General features: G+C 36.0%; 1 protein-coding gene across 1 annotated transcript in view; it reads left to right on the top strand.

Moving 5' to 3' along the window:
- Positions 1-1,747: 1,747 nt before the first annotated feature.
- The window catches only part of LOC144455438 (polypeptide N-acetylgalactosaminyltransferase-like 6), a 176,002-nt gene continuing 158,114 nt past the window's right edge, over positions 1,748-19,635 (top strand). Inside the window, exon 1 of the mRNA XM_078148848.1 lies at positions 1,748-1,917. Coding sequence (XP_078004974.1) covers positions 1,748-1,917 — 170 coding nt within the window. The remainder of the gene's footprint in view (positions 1,918-19,635) is intronic.

Genomic DNA, 19,635 nt, shown 5'->3' with positions numbered 1-19,635 from the left:
AACTTCTTAAGTAATCAACCAATCAGGTAAAAATCTAATAAGAGCCTACTATATGCCAAACAACATACTAAACACAAGGGATATAAGCAAAGTAAAATAAAAAGCAAAAACAATAGTTCCTTCTATCAAGGAGCTCATAATCTCAAGGATGAGACAACATACAAATAGTTACAGACAACATATATGCAGGAAAAATTAAAGATAATTAATAGAAAGGAGTTAAGATAATTAAAATAAAGAAGGGGGATTGGGAAAGACTTCTTGTAGAAGGTGAGAATGTAGCTGGGACTTGAAAGAAGCCACAATCAGGATAACACAAGATTTAGCAATTTCTACATTAAAGGACCAGAGGGCATGGAATATAATATTCTGGAGGGCAAAGGACATAGGATTACAACCAAGAATCACGTACCCAGCAAAACTGAGGGGGAAAAAATGGTCATCCAGTGAAATAGAGGACTTTCAAGCATTCTTGATGAAAAGACCAGAGCTGAATATAAAATTTGACTTTCAAATACAAGACTCAAGTGGAACATGAAGAGGTAAACAGGAAAGAGAAATCATAAGAGACTTATTCAGGTTGAACTGTTTACATTCCTGCATGGAAAGATGATTTTATAACTCATGAGACCTTTTTCAGTATTAGGGTAGTTAGAGGAAAAAAATTAGATAGATAGCTAGCTAGCTAGCTAGCTAGCTAGCTAGCTAGATAGATCAATCGATAGAGGGCACAGGGTGAGTTGAAGACTAAGTGGTCATATCCAGAGAATAAAATTAAGGGATGAGAGAGGATTATATTTGGAGAAGAAGAAAGGGAGAGGTAGAATGGGATAAATTATCTTACAAAAAAAAAACCAAAACAGAAAAGAAAAGGCTCTTACAGTGGAGGGGAAATGGGGATGGTGAGAGGGAATGAATGAACCTTATTCTCATAGGATTTGGCTTAAGGAAGGAATAACATACACATTCAATTGAGTAAGGAAATCTTTCTTACCCTATGGAAAAATAGGGGGAGAAGGCGACAAGAGAACAGGGGTATGATAGAGAGGAGGGAAGATTGGGAAAGGGGGTAATCAGAAGCAACTACTTCTGAAGAGGGACAGAGTCAAAAGAAAGAATAGAATAAATGGGAGGGCAGGATAGGATTAAGGGAAACAGAGTTAGTTTTTCACAACATTTCTACTATGGAAGTGTTTTGCATAACTGCACATGTATAATCTATATTGAGTTGCTTGCCTTTTCAATGAGGGTGGGTGGGGAGGGAGGAAGGGAGATTTGAAACCTAAAGTTTTAAAAACATATGTTTAAAGAGAAGTTTTCAAATGCTACTGGGAAATAAGAAATACAGGAAATGGGGTACAGAAATCTGTCCTGTCCTACAGGAAAATAGAAGGGGAAGGGGATAAATGAAGGAGGGAAGAAATAGAAGAGAAGACACACTAGGGGAAAGGATATTCAGAATGCATGCCATCTTGGGGTGGGGGAAGGGCTGAAAATTTGGAACTCAAAAATCTTGTGGAAGTAAATACTGAAAACTGAAATTAAATAAATAAATGAATTATAGTGCCAGCAGTAAAAGAAAAATTAGGGAGAGGGAGACAATTGGGGGAAGGGGGAAATAATTCTATTTTGAACACGTTGAGTTTAAGGTGTCTATGGGACTTCCATTTTAAGATATCCAACAGGCAGTTGGAGATTAAAAACCGGAGGTCAGGAGAGAAGTTAGACAGGATAAGTAGATCTGGACATGATCTGCATACAGATCATAACCAAGTCCATGGATGCTGATGAGATCATAAAGATAAATAACATAAAAGAAGAGGGCTTAGGAAAGAGCTTTTTTGGACATGCTCAGTTAGTGGTTCATGACCTGGACAAGGATCTAGCCAAAAAGAATGATAAGAAGCAGCATACTAGGTAAGAGCAGAATAAACAGAGAATAGTGTCACGGAACCTAGATAGAAGAGAATGACAAGAAGAGAGTGATTGGTAGTTTGAAAGGACACAGAGAGGTGAACAAGGATGAGAATCGAGGAAAGGCCATTAGATTTACCTAGTAAGAGATTATTATTAACTTTGGAGAGAATAGTTTTCGTGGAACGATGAGATCAGAAGCCAGACTATCTAGAATTAGGGAGAGAATAAAAAAAAAATTGAGGTGCATTTTCAAGGAGTTTAGCCATAAAAAGAGAGGAGAGAGATTGGATGATAGGTTGTAGGGAAACTACCATTATACAAGGAGCAATTGATTAGTAAAAGTAAGGATTATACAAGGGGCAAACTGCTGAAAAGGATGGGAAGGAGTGGGATTACTTGTACATGTGGAGGAGTTTACCTTGGTAAGAAGAGCTGCCTCTTTGTGTGAAACAGGTGAAGGAGGAGATAGTGAAGGAAGACACTTGAATGATATGGGCCAAGGAGGAAGAGAGAAGAGGGTCTCTCTGGAAATGGTTTCAGTTTTTTTTTTTTTCAGTGAAATGTTAGGCAGTGTTCTCTGCTGAGAATTCAGGGGAGGCCATGGGAGGCTTTGGAAAGAATGAAAAGTTTTGGAAAAGACATTAGGGTGAGTGGGATAGTGAATCCAATTTTGAATATCAGTAAGGTCACATGGTTGCCTGACTACTCCTTGTGCCACTTTTGGTATTTCAGTAATATGTTTACATTAATTTCCATAACATGGAATATTGGTGATGTCACTATAAAACGTTTTTTTTAATTCAAAAAATTAAATCATATAAAGGAAGATTATAGCTAGGCTTTCTGATACTGGCATTTTTCCTATGCTTCTCTCTGCTCTGGATGTTAGTGGTCCCATAAACTCATAGTTCTCTGAGGCTGAGAGGTCCAACTTTCATAACAGTGATTTTTTTTCTCCCTCCACTGGAGTGATTTTATGCTGTGATTCTAGGATTTCACTGTATCAAGTTATCAAAACAAAACATCCTCAATTGCTCTCCAAGGTTGAACTGTATTTCATTAATCCAGAATCAATGAATTTCCCCCAAAGAGGAAAAATATGGAAAATATAACAATTCTGTAGTGGACAAGAGGAAACTATCTTCTGCTATACTTACCTGGCCTCCCTCCATGGAGAAAAACACAAAAGCAAGCCCAATTATATTTTATTGTGCTTATGGTACTTCCAGGTGTCCTTAATGATCCAATAACACAACTGAACAAATTGCTTGGCTTAGATCCTGAACTGTGGGTTTGGAACTATGTGAATTCATTGATTCTCAGACACTATCCATACGTGGGAAATGATTGGACCACATTCTGGCTTAGCCATAATTTCCAGCCATCTTAAGATCAATGGAGATTCCTACATGATAGCTTTGACTAAAATTGTTGATATTCAGCGAGTGATCATGAACAACAATCATAATAACAGCTAGTATTTTCTTAAAGAAAAGTATGTTACTATATTGCTGTTCTAATTGCATCTATATCATATTTGAGAAAGCATTTTTACCAAGCTCTTTTTGTCATTGTTCTTTGACTACAAAGATGTGATTAGAGGGATGGAGAGAACAAAAGCCACTTGTGTGTTCCTTTCAGGTTGCGGACTGTAGCTTCATCTATTGATACTTAATTCTCAATAAATAGTTAATGAACAGTATAAAGTAAAGATGTTAATAAGGATTAAGAATAAATTTCTCTTTCTCTTACATATCCTCAGATATAGCACCATCTAAAGAGAGTCACCTGCTTTCCACTTTGAGACACTGAATTAGCATCCTATTAAAGCAGAAAACAAAGATGGCCTTCCATTATTCTGCCTAAAACAACTTATATTAGTAGTATTTACTGGGTCAGATAATCTCAGTCTCATAGTAGAGGTAGAACCAATACCTCTGGTTTATATGTATACTATTTTTTTCTTTTTTTAAAAAATTTTATAAATTTATTTTGATTTATCAACAATCACTTCCATATGCTTTTGAGTTGAAAATTTTTCTCCCCCTTCCTCTTCCCCACCCTGCCCAAGACAGTGCACAATCTGATATAGGCTTTACATTTACATTCCTATTAAACATATTTTCACATTAGTGAAGTTGTAAGTAAAAATTAAAACCAATAGAAGGAACCATCAGAAAGATGAAACAAAACTCAACAGAAGGTAAAAATAAGTGATAGCGATTCGACTTCCATAGTTCTTTCTTTGGATGTGGACAGCATTTTCCATCCTGAGGCCTCTGGAGATGTCTTAGATCCTTGTAATGCTGGGAAGGGTTCAGTTTAACAATATTAGTCATTGCATAACATGGCTGTTATTGTGTACAAAGTCCTCTTGGTTCTGCTCACTTCACTCAGCATCAGACCATATACGTCTTTCCAGGTTTTATCTGAAATCAGCCTGTTCATCATTTCTTATAGCACAATAGTATTCCATTACATTCATATACCACAACTTGCTTAGCCATTCCCCAGTTGATGGGCATCCTCTCAATTTCCAATTCTTTGCCACCGCAAAAAAGAGCTGCTATAAATATTTTTGTACATATAGGTATTTTTTCCATTTATAGTGATATTACTAGATAAAAGGATATGCACGTTTTTGTAGCCCTTTGGGCATAGTTCCAAATTGTTCTCCAAAGTGGTTGGATCATTTCAGAACTCCACCAACAATGTATTAGTGTTTCACTTTTCCCACATCTTCTCCAACATTTATCATTTTCCTGTTTTGTCATGTTGGCCAATCTGATAGGTGTGATGTGGTACCTCAGAGTTGTTTTGATTTGCATTTCTCTAATCAATAACGATTTAGAGCATTTTTTTCATATGATTGTAGATGGCTTTAATTTCTTCATCTGAGAACTGCCTGTCATATCCTTTGACCATTTATCAATTGGGAAATGGCTTGTGTTCTTATAAATTTGTCTTAATTCTCTATATATTTTAGAAATGAGGCCTTTATCAGAGAGACTGGTTGTGAAAATTCTTTCCCAATTTTCTACCTTCCTTCTAATCTTAGTTGCATTGGCTTTGTTTGTGCAAAAACTTTTCAATTTAATGTAATCAAAATTATCCATTTTGCTTTTCATAATGTTCTCTATCTCCTGTTTGGTCATGAATTCTTCTGTTCTCCATAGATCTGATAGGTAAATATTCCTTGTTCTCCCAGTTTACTTATGGTATCAGCCTTTATATCTAAGTCCTGAACCCATTTTGACTTTATTTTGGTATATGGTGTGAGATTTGGGTCTATGCCTAGTTTCTGCCATACTCTTTTCCAGTTTTCCCAGCAGTTTTTTTCAAAGAGTGGGTTCTTATCCCAGAAGCTGGGGTCTTTGGGTTTATCAAATAATAGATTACTATAGTCATTGACTACTGTGTCTTGCATATTTAACCTATTCCACTGATCCACCTCCCTATTTCTTAGCCAGTACCAAGCAGTTTTGATGATTGCTGCTTTATAATACAATTTAAGATCTGGAATTGCTAGGCCACCTTCCCCTGCATTTCTTTTCATTAGTTCCTTTGATATTCTGGACCTTTTGTTTTTCCAAATGAATCTTGTTATTATTTTTTCTAACTCTATAAAATAATTTTTTGGTAGTTTGATTGGTATGGCACTGAATAAGTAAATTAGCTTAGGTAGGATTGTCATTTTATTATATTAGCTTGGCCTACCATGAGCAACTGATGTTTTTCCAATTATTTAGATCTGATTTTATTTGTGTGAAAAGTGTTTTGTAATTGTGTTCATAGAGTTCCTGGGTTTGTTTCGGTAGGTAGACTCCTAAATATTTTATAATGTCTACAGTAAGTTTAAATGGGATTTCTCTTTCTATCTCTTGCTGTTGGGCTTTGTTGGTAATATATAGAAATGCTGATGATTTATGTGGGTTTATTTTATAGCCTGCAACTTTGCTAAAGTTGTTTATTATTTCAAGTAGTTTTTTACTTGATTCTCTAAGTATATCATCATGTCATCTGCAAAGAGTGATAGCTTTGTTTCTTTTTGCCTATTCTAATGCCTTCAATTTCTTTTTCTTCTCTTATTGCTAAAGCTAACATTTCCAGTACAATATTGAATAACAGTGGTGATAATGGACATCCTTGTTTCACCCCATCTTATTGGAAATGCTTCTAGCCTGTCCCATTACATATAATGCTTGCTGAAGGTTTTAGATATGTGCTATTTATTATTTTAAGGAAGACTCCATTTATACCTATGCTTTCTAGTGTTTTTAATAGGAATGGGTGTTGTATTTTATCAAAAGCTTTTTCTGCATCTATTGAGATGATCATGTGGTTTCTGTTGGTTTTGGTGTTGATATGCTCAATTATGCTGATAGTTTTCCTAATATTGAACCAACCCTGCATTCCTGGTATAAATCCTACCTGGTCATAGTGTATTATTCTTGTGATAAGTTGCTGCAATCTATTTGCTAGTATTTTGTTTAAAATTTTTGCATCTATATTCATTAGAGAAATTGGTCTATAATTTTCTTTCTCTATTTTGACTCTTCTGGTTTAGGTATCAACACCATATTTGTATCATAAAAAGAATTTGGTAAGACTCCTTCTTCACCTATTTTCCCAAATGTCTATATAGTTTGGAATTAATTGTTCTTTAAATGTTTGATAGAATTTGCATGTAAATCCATCTGGCCCTGGAGATTTTTTCCTAGGGAGTTCATCAATGGCTTGTTCAATTTCTTTTTCCTATATGGGGTTATTTAAGTATTTTACTTCCTCTTCAGTTAATCTGGGCAATTTATATTTTTGTAAATATGTATCCATTTCACTAAGATTGTCAAATTTGTTGGCATATAGTTGGGCAAAATAATTCCTAATTATTGTTTTAATTTCCTCTTCTTGGTGGTAGCTTCGCCCTTTTCATTCTTGATACTAGTAATTTGGTTTTCTTCTTTCTTTTGTTTAATTAGATTAACCAAAGTTTTATCTATTTTATTAGTTTTTTCATAAAACCAGCTCTTACTTTTATTTATTAGTTCAATAGTTTTTTAATTTCAATTTATTAATTTTTTCCAATATTTCTAATTTAGTGTTTAGTTGAGGATTTTTAAGTTGTTCTTTTTCTAGTTTTTTTAGTTGTATGCCCAATTCATTAATCTCCTCTTTTTCTATTTTATTTATGTAAGCATTTAGATATAAAACTTCCCCTAAGAACTGCTTTTCTGCATCCCATAGTTTTGGTATGTTGTCTCATTATTGTCATTCTCTTGAATGAAATTATTGATTGTTTCTATGATTTGTTGTTTGACCAATGATTTTTAGGATTAGATATTTAGTTTCCAATTATTTTTTAGTCTATCTTTCCATGGCCCTTTATTACATATAATTTTTATTGCATCATGATCTGAAAAGGATGCATTTAATATTTCTGCCTTTCTGCATTGGATTGTGAGGTTTTTATGCCCTAGTACATGGTCAATTTTTGTGTATGTGCCATGTACTGCGAGAAAAAAGTATATTCCTTTCTATCCCCATTCAGTTTTCTCCAGAGGTCTATCATACCTAACTTTTCTAATGTTCTATTCACCTCCTTAACTTCTTTCTTGTTTATTTTGTGGTTAGACTTATCTAGTGCGAAGAGGGGGAGGTTCAGGTCCCCCACTAGTATAGTTTTGCTGTCTATTTCTTCCTGTAACTCCCTGAACTTCTCCTCTAAGAATTTGGATGCTATACCATTTGGTGCATATATGTTTAGTAATGATATTACTTCATTGTCTATGGTGCCTTTTAGCAGGATGTAGTTTCCTTCCTTATCTCTTTTGATTAGATCTATTTTTGCTTTTGCTTTATCTGAGATCAGGATTGCTACCGCTGCTTTTTTTACTTCAGCTGAGCATAATATATTCTGCTCCAGCCTTTTACCTTTACCCTGTATGTGTCACTCTTTTTCAAATGTGTTTCCTGTAAACAACATATTGTAGGATTATGGTTTTTAATCCATTCTGCAATCCGTTTCCGTTTTATGGGAGAGTTCATCCCATTCACATTCACAGTTATGATTACTATCTGTGTCTTTTTCTCCATCCTTTTCCCCCATTTATGCTTTTCTTTCTCCTTTTTCCTTTCCCCCTTCACTAGTGTTTTGCTTTTGACCACTGCCTCCTTCAGTCCCTCCCCCTTTTATTATCCCTTTCCCTTTTCTTCCCCTTTACTCTTACTGCTTCTTCCCTCCCTTCTTTCCCCCCTCCCTTTTCTTTCCCCTTTTCCCTCCTACTGCCTATAGGGCAAGTTAGATTTCTATACCTAACTGATTATGTTATGCCCTTCTTGAGCCAAATCTGATGAGAGTAAGGTTCAAACAATGCTCCCCCCCCCTTCTTTCCCTCTGCTGTAATAGGATTTTGTGTCTTTTCCTGTAATGTAATTTACCCTTGTCTGCCTCCTCCTTTCTCAGTACATTTTCTAAGATCAGATTGATCCACTTATTTGGATCCATTTAAACCATTTGATTAGATTTTTTTTTATCATTACATCAAAGTCAACTAATATCCACCCTCTTTATGTATACTCCTTTAACATGGTGTAATAACAATACAGTTCTCAAGGGTTGCAAGTGTCATATTCCCTTGTAGGGGTTTAAACAGCCCCCCCCTTAACAACATATTGTATCTTTCTGTCCCATTTACCTTTTTATGTCCTTCTTGAGTCCTGTACTTGAAGATCAAATTTTTTGTTGAGCTCTGGTCTTTTTATCAGGAAAGTTTGGAAGTCTCCTATTTCGTTGAATATCCATCTCCTCCCTTGAAAAATGATGCTCATTTTTGCTGGGTAATTGATCCTTGGCTGCATTCCAAGCTCCTTTGCCTTAGGGAATATCATGTTCCATGCCCTGTCTTTTAATGTAGAAGCTGCAAGATCTTGTGTAATCCTGACTGTGGTTCCATGATATTTAAGTTGTTTCTTTCTGGCTGCTTGCAGCACCTTTTCTTTCATCTGGTATTTTTGGAATTTTGCTGTTATATTCCTTGGTTGTCAATTTGGGATCTCTTTCAGGTGGTGATCTGGATTCTTTCTATGGTTATTTTCCTTCTGGTTCTAGGACTTCAGGGCAGTTTTCCTTTATGATTTCCTGAAAGACACTGTCCAGGCTTTTTTTTTCATCATGATTTTCCTGAATTGATTTTCCAGGTTGGTTGTTTTACCAGTGAGATATTTTACTTTTTCATCTATTTTATCATTTTTTTGTTTCTGTTTGACTGATTCTTGCTCTCTCATAGAGACATTAGTTTCCATTTGTCCAATTCTAGTTTTTAACAGATTGTTTTCTTCTGTTAGTTTTTGTACTTCCTTCTTCAATTGGCCAATTGTGTTTTTTAGGGACTTGTTTTCTTCAGTGTATTTTTTTTTCCAATTGGCCAATTGTATTTTTGAAGGACTCTTCTACCTCTCTCATTTGACTATTAAAATCCTTCTTGAGCTCTTCTAAGAAGGCTTTTTGGGCTTCAGACCAGTTCATATTCCCTTTTGTTGTTGCAGATGTGGGTTTGTTGACAATGTTGTCCTCTTCAGAATTTCTGTCTTGATCTTCACTCTTCTCATAATATGATTCTATGGTACGTTTCTTTTTACTCATGGTGTTTCTTTATTCCCTGGCCTTTAAAGAGATTGAGCTCTCCTGCTGGGGAACAGAGGGTTCTTGTGTAGCCTAGGTCTTGGTCACTGGCTTTGTGTGCTGGGGACTCTTATGCTGGCAATTGGAGGCTGTAGGTTTCTGGCAGCTTACCTTGTGTTGGGCTGGAATCAGCAAGGCTGGAACTTTCAGGCAATTCTAGGTTGCCTGCTTTTCCTTTCCTTTAGCTTTCTTCAGCTCCTTTTAGATGGGTGCTGCAGGGTTTTATCTGCCTGGGGCCCCCTGCAGTGTTGTCTCCCTCTTTCTGCTAATGCACTGGGAGATTCCTTTGTGGTAGAGTGCCAGGCACCTGGTGGTTTTCTGAGCTGGTTTCCACGGTTCCCCCCCCTCACTGAGGCACTCGAGGTCCAGGTGTTGGTGTTTGCCTGTTCTACCTGGGCTTCAGGATTTCTTCACAATTGGAGGCTGCAGGGCTCACAGCTCACCTGGTGTTGGGTGGAATCAGCAAGGCTGGGCTTTAGGAAGCCTTTAGGTTGTTTTCTTCACCTCCTTTCAGATGAATGCAGGGTACTTATCCTGGGGCCCCTTGTAGTTCTGCCTCCCTTATTTTTGCTGAGGCACTGGAGACCCATTTGCTGGGCTGCTGCACTGCTGCTCCCCATCTTTCTTGTAGTTCCACTGTTCCAGGGTTTTTTTCTGGGGTGATATTTTCTGGGTTTTCAGAGATTGATAGGGGAGAGTGAGAGCAACTACCTTTTCACTCCGCCATCTTGGCTCCCAGAAGCGGAAGTCCTATTTTTTCTGTTTTTATAGTATTTTATCTTTACCCAGTTGTATGTCAAGAAAATTTTAACATTCATTTTTCACAAGATTTTGAGATCTAAATTTTCTCCCTTCTTTCCTACCTTCCTTCCCCTTTCTCTCTCTTTCTCCTCCTCTGAAAATGGTAGGCATTTTGGTATAGTTCATACATAAGATATCATGTAAAAATATTTCCGTATTAGTCACAGTTGTGAAAGAAGAAACATTTAAAAAACAAACATGAGAAAGAATGAAGTGAAAAATATGCTTTGATCTGCATTCAGTGTCATCAGTTCTTTATCTGGATATGGATAACATTCTTCTTTCTGAATCTTTTGTACTTGCTTTGGGTCATTCTGTTGCTGAGAAGAGTTCAGTCATTCATAGTTGATCATCACACAATGTTGCTTATACTGTGTACAGTGTTTTCTGGTTCTGTTCATTTCACTTGGCATCAGTTCACACAGGTGTTTACAGGATTTTCCGAAATCTGCCTGTTCATCATTTCTTATTGCTTAATAAAATTCCATTACATTCACATACCACAGCTTGTTCAGCCATTCCCTAATTGGTGGGCATTCCCTCAGTTTCCAATATTTTTCCACAACAAAAAGAGCCAGTATAAATATTTTTGCCCATGTGAGTCCTTTTCCCTTTTTTATGATTTCTTTGAGATACACTCCCAGTAGTGGTATTGCTGGGGAAAAGGGTATGCACAGTTAGGTTGCCTTGGGGCATAGTTGCAAATTGCTTTCCAGAATGGTTGGGTCAATTCACAACTCCACCAACAGTGCATTAGTGTTCCAATTTTCCCACATCCTCTTCAATATTTATCATTTTCTTGTTTTGTCATGTTAGCCAATCTGATAGGTGTGATGTGGTCCTGAGGTACTGTGAGGAGTCATTTTGCTTTGCATTTCTCTAATCAAAAGTGGTTTAGAGCACTTCTTCATATGCCTATAGATAACTCTGATGTGGTCATGTGAAAACTGCCTGTTCATATCCTTTTCTCAATTGGGTAATGGCTTCTTTCTTATAAATTTGACTCCGTTCTCTATATATTTGATAAATGAGACCTTTATTACAGATGCTTCATGTAAAAATTTTTCCCAGCTTTCTGTTTTCCTAATCTTGGTTGCATTGGTTTTGTTTGTGGAAAACTATTTTTTAAATTTAATATGATCAAAATTGTCTATTTTACATTTTGTAATGCTCTCCAGCTCTTGATTGATCATTAATTCTTCTCTTCCTCATAGATCTGACAGGCAGACTATTCCTTGCTCTTCTAATTTGCTTATGGTGTTACCCTTTCTGTTTAACTCTTGTACCCATTTTTTGAGATGCTGATCTATATCTAGTTTTTGTCCTATTGTTTTCCAGTTTTCCCAGCAGTTTTTGTCAAATAGTGAGTTCTTATCCTAAGAGTGTTTATCAGACACTAGGTTACTACGGTCATTGACTACTGTCAACGTACTGTTAATTACTATAAGTAATCTATTCCACTGATCCACCACTCCGTTTCTTAGCTAGTACTAAGTAGTTTTGATGATTACTTCAATTAAATTAGTTTAATAATTGGCATTGTTGGACCACCTTCTTTTGTATTTTTTTCCATCAGTTCCCTTTATATGCTTGACCTTTTTTCTTCCAGATTAATTTTGTTTTTGCTTTTTCTAGCTTTATAAAATATTTTTGATAGTTTGATTGGTATGGCACTGAATAGGTAGATTAGCTTAGGTAGAATTGACATTTTTATTATATTACCTCGGCTTAATTGATATTTTTCCAGTTGTTTAGATCGGACTTTATTTGCATCAAAAGTGTCTTGTAATTGTGTTCATATAGTTCTGGGGTTTGTCTTGGCAGGTAGATTCCTAATAGTTCTATGTAGTTTACTGTTATTTTAACTGGAATTTCTCTGTCTATCTTTTGCTACTGGGCTCTGTTGGTCATATAAAGAAATATTGTTGCTTTATATGGGCTTATCTTATAACCTACAACTTTGCTAATGTTAATTACTTCAAGTAAATTTTTAGTTGATGCTGTAGGGTTCTTTAAATATACCATCATATCATCTGCAAAGAGTCATAGTTTTTTTTCCTTATTGCCAATTCTAATTCCATTCATTTATTTTTCCTCTTATTGCTATAGCTAACATTTCTAGTACGATATTTAATAATAGTGGTGATAATGGGCATCCTTGCTTCACCTCTGATCTTATTGGGAAGGCTTCTAGCTTATCCCTGTTACAGATAATACTTCATAATGGTTTTAGATAGGTGCAGCTTATCATTTGAAGGAATGCTCCCTTTGTTCCTATGCTGTAGTGTTATTTTAATAGCAATGGGTGCTGTATTTTTCAGAAGTTTTTTGAGCATCTATTGAGATAATTATATGATTTCTTTTGGTTTTGTTATTGATATGGTTAATTATATTAATAGTTTTCCTAATATTGAGCCAACTATGCATTCCTGGTATAAATCACACCTGGTCATGATGTATAATCCTTGTGATATATTACTGTAATTGTCTTGCTACTATTTTGTTCAAAATTTTTGCATCAGTATTCATTAGGGAAATTGGTACCCAATTTTTTTTCTCTGTTTTAGCTCATCCTGGTTTAAGTATCAGCACCATAATTGTATGGTAAAAGGAGTTTGGTAGGATTTCTTCACCTATTTGTCCAAATACTTTTTATAGTATTGAAATTAATTGTTCTTAATTGTTTGGCAGAATTCAGTCATAAATCCATCTAGTTCTGGGTTATTTTTTAACTAGGCAGCTCATTAAAGGCTTCTTCAATTTCTTTTCCAAAGATGGGGTTCTTTAGCATTCTATTTCCTGATCTGTTAATCTAGATAATTTATATTTTTGTGAATATTCATCCATTTGACTCATAATGTCAGATTTATTAGCATATAATCGGCAAAATATTTCTTAATCATTGCTTTAATTTCTTCTTCATTGATAGTGATTTCACTGTTTTCAGTTTTCATACTTTGGTTTTCTTTCCTTTAAATCAAATTAACCAATGACTTATGTATCTTATGCTTTGCTTTTTTTTTTAACCAGTTTAAAACCAACTCCTAGATTTATTTATTAGCTCATTTTTTTAAAAAAATATTCAGTCTTATTACTCTCACCTTTAATTTTCAGGATTTTCAATTAGGTACCCAATTGGTAATTTTTAACTGGTTCTTTTTCTAGTTTTTTTTTAAATTCCATTCCCATTTCATTGATCTGTTCTTCCCTCCACCCCATTTTGTTGATGTAAGAATTTAGAAAAACAAAAATAAATTTCTCCTTAAGTACTGCTTTGGCCACATCCCATAAATTTTGGTATGTTTTATCATTTTTGTCATTCTCTATAACGGAATTGTTGATTGTTTCCATAATTTGTTCTTTGACCCACTTATTCTTTAGGATTAGATTGTTTAGTTTTTAATTAATTTTTTTAATATAAATTTATTTATTTTTAGTTTTCAACATTCACTTCCACAAGTTTTTTAGTTCCAAATTTTTGCCACATCTCACCCCTCCCCCCACCCCAAGATGGCATGCATTCTGAATACCCCTTCTCCTAGTCTGCATTCTCTTCTATCTCTCCCCCCCCCTTCTCTTATCCCCTTCCTCTTCTATTTTCCTGTAGAGCAGGATAAACTTCTGTACCCCATTTCCTGTATTTCTTATTTCCCAGTTGCATGTGAAAACATTTTTTAAAAAACATGTGTTTTTTAAAACTTTGAGTTCCAAATTTTCTCCCTTCTTCCCTCCCCACCCACCCTCATTGAAAAGGCAAGCAACTCAATATAGGTTATACATGTGCAGTTATGCAAAACGCTTCTATAGTAGGCATGTTGTGAAAAACTAACTGTTTCCCTTAATCCTATCCTGCCCTCCCATTTATTCTATTCTTTCTTTTGTCCCTCCTCAGAAGTATTTACTTCTGATTACCCTCTTTCCCCATCTGCTCTCCTCTCTATCATCCCCCTCCTCTCTTGTCCCCTTCTCCCCCTATTTTCCTGTGGGGTAAGACAGATTTCCATATCCAGTTGAATGTGTATGTTATTCCTTCCTTAAGCCAAATCCTATGAGAATAAGATTCCCTCATTCCCTCTGACCTTCCCCTGTTTCCCCTCCACTGTGAGAGATTTTTCTTTTCTGGTTTTTTTTTGTAAGATAATTTACCCCATTCTACCTCTCCCTTTCTTCTTCTCTGAGTATCATCCTCTCTCATCCCTTAATTTTATTCTCCAAATGTGACCCCTTAATCTTCAGCTCACCCTGTGCCATCTGTCTATTTATCTATCTATCTATCTATACGTATATATAATTTTTTTCCCTTCAAATACCCTAATACTGACAAAGTTCTCATGAGTTACAGATATCATCTTTCCATGCAGGAATGTAAACAGTTCAATTTTAATAAGTCTCTTATGATTTCTGTTTCCTGTTTATCTCTTCATGCTCCACTTGAGTCCTGTATTTGAAAGTCAAATTTTCTATTCAGCTCTGGCCTTTTCATCAAGAATGCTTGAAAGTCCTCTATTTCACTAGATAACCATTTTTTCCCCTGAGGGATTATACTCAGTTTTGCTGGGTAGGTGATTCTTTTGTAATCCTATCTCCTTGCCCTCTGGAATATGATATTCCATGCCCTGCATTCCTTTAATGCACAAGCTGCTAAATCTTGTGTTAGCCTGATTGTGTTTCCACAGTACTTGAATTGTTTCCTTCTGGCAGCTTGTAATATTTTCTCCTTGACGTGGGAACTCTGGAATTTGGCTATAATATTCCTAGGAGTTTTCCTTTGGGGATCTCTTTCAGGAGGAGATGTGTGGATTCTTTCAATTTCTATTTTACCCTCTGGTTCTACTATATGAGGGCAGTTTTCCTTGATAATTTCTTGAAAGATGATGTCTAGGCTCTTTTTTTGATCATGGCTTTCAGATAGTCCAATAATTTTTAAATTCTGTCTCCTGGATCTATTTTCCAGGTCAGTTGTTTTTCCAGTGAGATATATTACATTGTTTTCTAATTTTTCATTCTTTTGGATTTGTTTTACAGCGTCTTGATATCTCATAAACTCACTAGCTTCTAATTGCTCTATCCTAATTTTTAAGGAAGTATTTTTTCAGTAATCTTTTTGACCTCCTTTTCCATTTGGCCAATTTTTCTTTTTAGGGCATTTTTCTCCTCATTGGCTTTTTCGACCTCTTTTGCCATTTGGGTTAGGCTATTTTTTAAGGTGTTATTTTCTTCAGTATTTTTTTGGGTCTCCTTTAGCAAGCTGTTGACTTGTTTTTCATGATTTTCTTGCATCACTCTCATTTCTCTTCCCAGTTTTTCCTCTACTTCCCTTACTTGCTTCTCAAAATCCCTTTTGAGCACTTCCAAGGCCTAGGGACTGATTCATATTTTTATTGGAGGCTTTGGATGTAGGAGCTTTGACTTTTGTTATCTTCTTCTGGTTGTATATTTTGATCTTCTTTGTCACCAAAGTAAGATTCTATGGTCTGAGTCTTTTTGTGCTGCTTGCTCATGATCCCAGCCAATTACTTGAGTTTTAAACTCTTTTTTAAGGTAAGAGTCTGCTTCCAATGTGGAGAATGTATTGTCCCAAGCTTCGGAGGTTTGTACAGCTGTTTTCAGAGATACTTGTAGGGACCTGTAAATTTTCAGTTCTTCCAAGGTGGTATGATAAGGGGTGAGGTGTTTTCTCCTTTCCTGGCCTGTGACCACAAGTATTCCTTTCCATCCTGTAACTGTGAGGAAGGGTTCCTCTCCACAGCCACTCCAAGCTCCACCATTCCATCGTTCCTCCTCATCCCAGCACTGCCACCCAGAACGGTGACCCAGATCCAAAAATGCGCAAAGCAAGAGATTCCTGTGCAGGGTTGGTTCAATATTAGGAAAACTATCAGCATAATTGAGCATATTAACACCAAAACCAACAGAAACCACATGATCATCTCAATAGATGCAGAAAAAGCTTTTGATAAAATACAACACCCATTCCTATTAAAAACACTAGAAAGCATAGGTACAAATGGAGTCTTCCTTAAAATAATAAATAGCATATATCTAAAACCTTCAGCAAGCATTATATGTAATGGGGACAGACTAGAAGCATTTCCAATAAGATTGGGAGTGAAACAAGGATGTCCATTATCACCACTGTTATTCAGTATTGTGCTGGAAATGTTAGCTTTAGCAATAACAGAAGAAAAAGAAATTGAAGGCATTAGAATAGACAAAGAAGAATAAAGCTATCACTCTTTGCAGATGACATGATGATATACTTAGAGAATCCTAGAGAATCAAGTAAAAAACTACTTGAAATAATAAACAACTTTAGCAGAGTTGCAGGCTATAAAATAAACCCACATAAATCACCAGCATTTCTATATATTACCAACAAAGCCCAACAGCAAGAGATAGAAAGAGAAATCCCATTTACATTTACTGTAGACAGTATAAAAATATTTAGGAGTCTACCTACCGAAACAAATCCAGGAACTCTATGAACACAATTACAAAACACTTTTCACACTAATAAAATCAGATCTAAATAATTGGAAAAACATCAGTTGCTCATGAGTAGGCCAAATTAATATAATAAAACTGACAATCCAACCTAAGCTAATTTACTTATTCAGTGCCATACCAATCAAACTACCAAAAAATTATTTTATAGAGTTAGAAAAAATAATAACAAGATTCATTTAGAAAAACAAAAGGTCCAGAATATCAAAGGAACTAATGAAAAGAAATGCAGGGGAAGGTAGCCTAGCAATTCCAGATCTTAAATTGTATTATAAAGCAGCAGTCATCAAAACTGCTTGGTACTGGCTAAGAAATAGGGAGGTGGATCAGTGGAACAGGCTAAATATGCAAGACACAGTAGTCAATGACTATAGTAATCTATTATTTCATAAACCCAAAGACCCCAGCTTCTGGGATAAGAACCCACTCTTTGAAAAAAGCTGCTGGGAAAACTGGAAAAGAGTATGGCAGAAACTAGGCATAGACCCAAATCTCATACCATATACCAAAATAAGTCAAAATGAGTTCAGGACTTAGATATAAAGGCTGTTACCATAAGTAAAGTGGGAGAACAAGGAATAATTTACTTATCAGATCTATGAAGAACAGAAGAATTCATGACCAAACAGGAGATAGAGAACATTATGAAAAGCAAAATGGATAATTTTGATTACATTAAATTGAAAAGTTTTTGCACAAACAAAGCCAATGCAACTAAGATTAGAAGGAAGGTAGAAAATTGGGAAAGAATTTTCACAACCAGTCTCTCTGATAAAGGCCTCATTTCTAAAATATATAGAGAATTAAGACAAATTTATAAGAACACAAGCCATTTCCCAATTGACAAATGGTCAAAGGATATGAACAGGCAGTTCTCAGATGAAGAAATTAAAGCCATCTGTAGTCATATGAAAAAAATGCTCTAAATCGTTATTGATTAGAGAAATGCAAATCAAAACAAGTCTGAGGTACCACATCACACCTATCAGATTGGCCAACATGACAAAACAGGAAAATGATAAATGTTGGAGAGGATGTGGGAAAATTGGAATGCTAATACATTGTTGCTGGAGTTGTGAAATGATCAGACCATTTTGGAGAACAATTTGGAACCATTGCCAAAGGGCTACAAAAATGTATTTGATCCAGCAATAACACGTCTAGGGCTATATCCCAAAGAGATTAAACAAATGGGAAGGACCCACATGTACAAAAATATTCATAGCAGCTGTTTTTGTGGTGGCAAAGAATTGGAAATTGAGAGGATGCCCATCAATTGGGGAATGGCTGAGGAAGTTGTGGTATATGAATGTAATGGAATACTATTGTTGTATAAGAAATGATGAACAGGCTGACTTCAGAAAAACCTGGAAAGACCTATATGGTCTGATGCTGAGTGAAGTGAGCAGAACCCAGAGGACTTTGTATACAATAACAGCCACGTTATGCAATGACTAAGAATGTTAAACTGAACCCTTTTTAGCGTTATGAGGATCTAAGACATCTCCAAAGGCCTTGGGATGGAAAATGCTGTCCACATCCAAAGAAAGAACTATGGAAGTCGAATCGCTCTCACTTAATTTTACCTTAAGTTGAATTTTGTTTCATCTTTCTGATGGTTCCTCCTATTGGTTTTAATTTTTACTTACAACTTCACTAATGTGAAAATATGTTTAATGGGTATGTAAATGTAAAGCCTATGTCAGATTGTGCACCGTCTTCGGGGCAGGGGGGGGGGTGGAGAAAAAGGGAGAAAAAAAATTTTCAACTCAAAAGCATATGGAAAAAAAAATTAAAAAGAAAATAAATTAAATTAAATTAAATTTTAAAAAAAAGCAAGAGATTCCTGCATCAGCCCTGGCAAAGAGATCCCTGCAATCCCTCTCTGATCAGCCACTGGATTCCCCCTCAGTCTATGGGCTGGAAGCTCGGAAAGCAGCTGCCGCCCCCCCACCCCGGGCCATGCTCTTGGGGAACGGAACTGAAACCCCTCCTTCCTTTCTCAGCACCAACAGAAACAGACTTTTCTCACTGACCCTTCTAAGTTGTGTTTGGCATTCGTGAATTGAGGAGTCTGGAAACCACCACACCTGCCTGCGATTCACTCCTTTGAGGCCTGCTCCAGGTTCGCTGCAGCCTGCGCGCCCACGCCAAGCTGAGCTGCGCTCCCAGCTCCATTGGATACACCTTTCTGATCAATCATCCAGGTTGTCTTGGGCTGGAAATTGGTTTCACTCTGTGTTTTTGTAGGTTCTGCTGCTTCAGAATTTGTTTAGAGGCATGTTTTATGAGTATTTGGAGGGGTTTGAGGGAGAGCTCAAGCAAATCACTGCTTTCACTCCGGCATCTTGGCTCCACCCCTCTTAATTAATTTTTAATCTAGATTTCTATTGCCCTTTGTTGAATATAATTTTTATTGCATTAAAACCTGAAAAGAAAACATTTACTATTTCTTCCTTTTTACATTTGATTTTGATGTTTTAATGCCCTATTACATGGGCAATTTTTGTGTAGGGGCTATGTGCTGCTGAGAAAAAGGTATATTTATTTCTGTCCTGTTCAGTTTTCTCCAAAGATCTGTCATATCTAACTTTTTTTTATATATTCTATTTACCTCTTTAGTTTCTTGTTTATGTTTTGGTTAGATTTATTGAGTTTGGAGAGGGGACAGTTGAGATCTCCTACTAAGTATTGCTTTGCTGTCTGTTTCTTCTTGTAACCCATTTAAATTC

Source organism: Phascolarctos cinereus, unplaced genomic scaffold (genome assembly GCF_003287225.1).
Source record: "Phascolarctos cinereus isolate Bilbo 61053 unplaced genomic scaffold, phaCin_HiC Scaffold_9;HRSCAF=440, whole genome shotgun sequence".
Classification (NCBI taxonomy): Eukaryota; Metazoa; Chordata; class Mammalia; order Diprotodontia; family Phascolarctidae; genus Phascolarctos; species Phascolarctos cinereus.
Note: the sequence above shows the minus strand (reverse complement) of the source record. Positions and strands in the feature narration are given on the sequence as shown.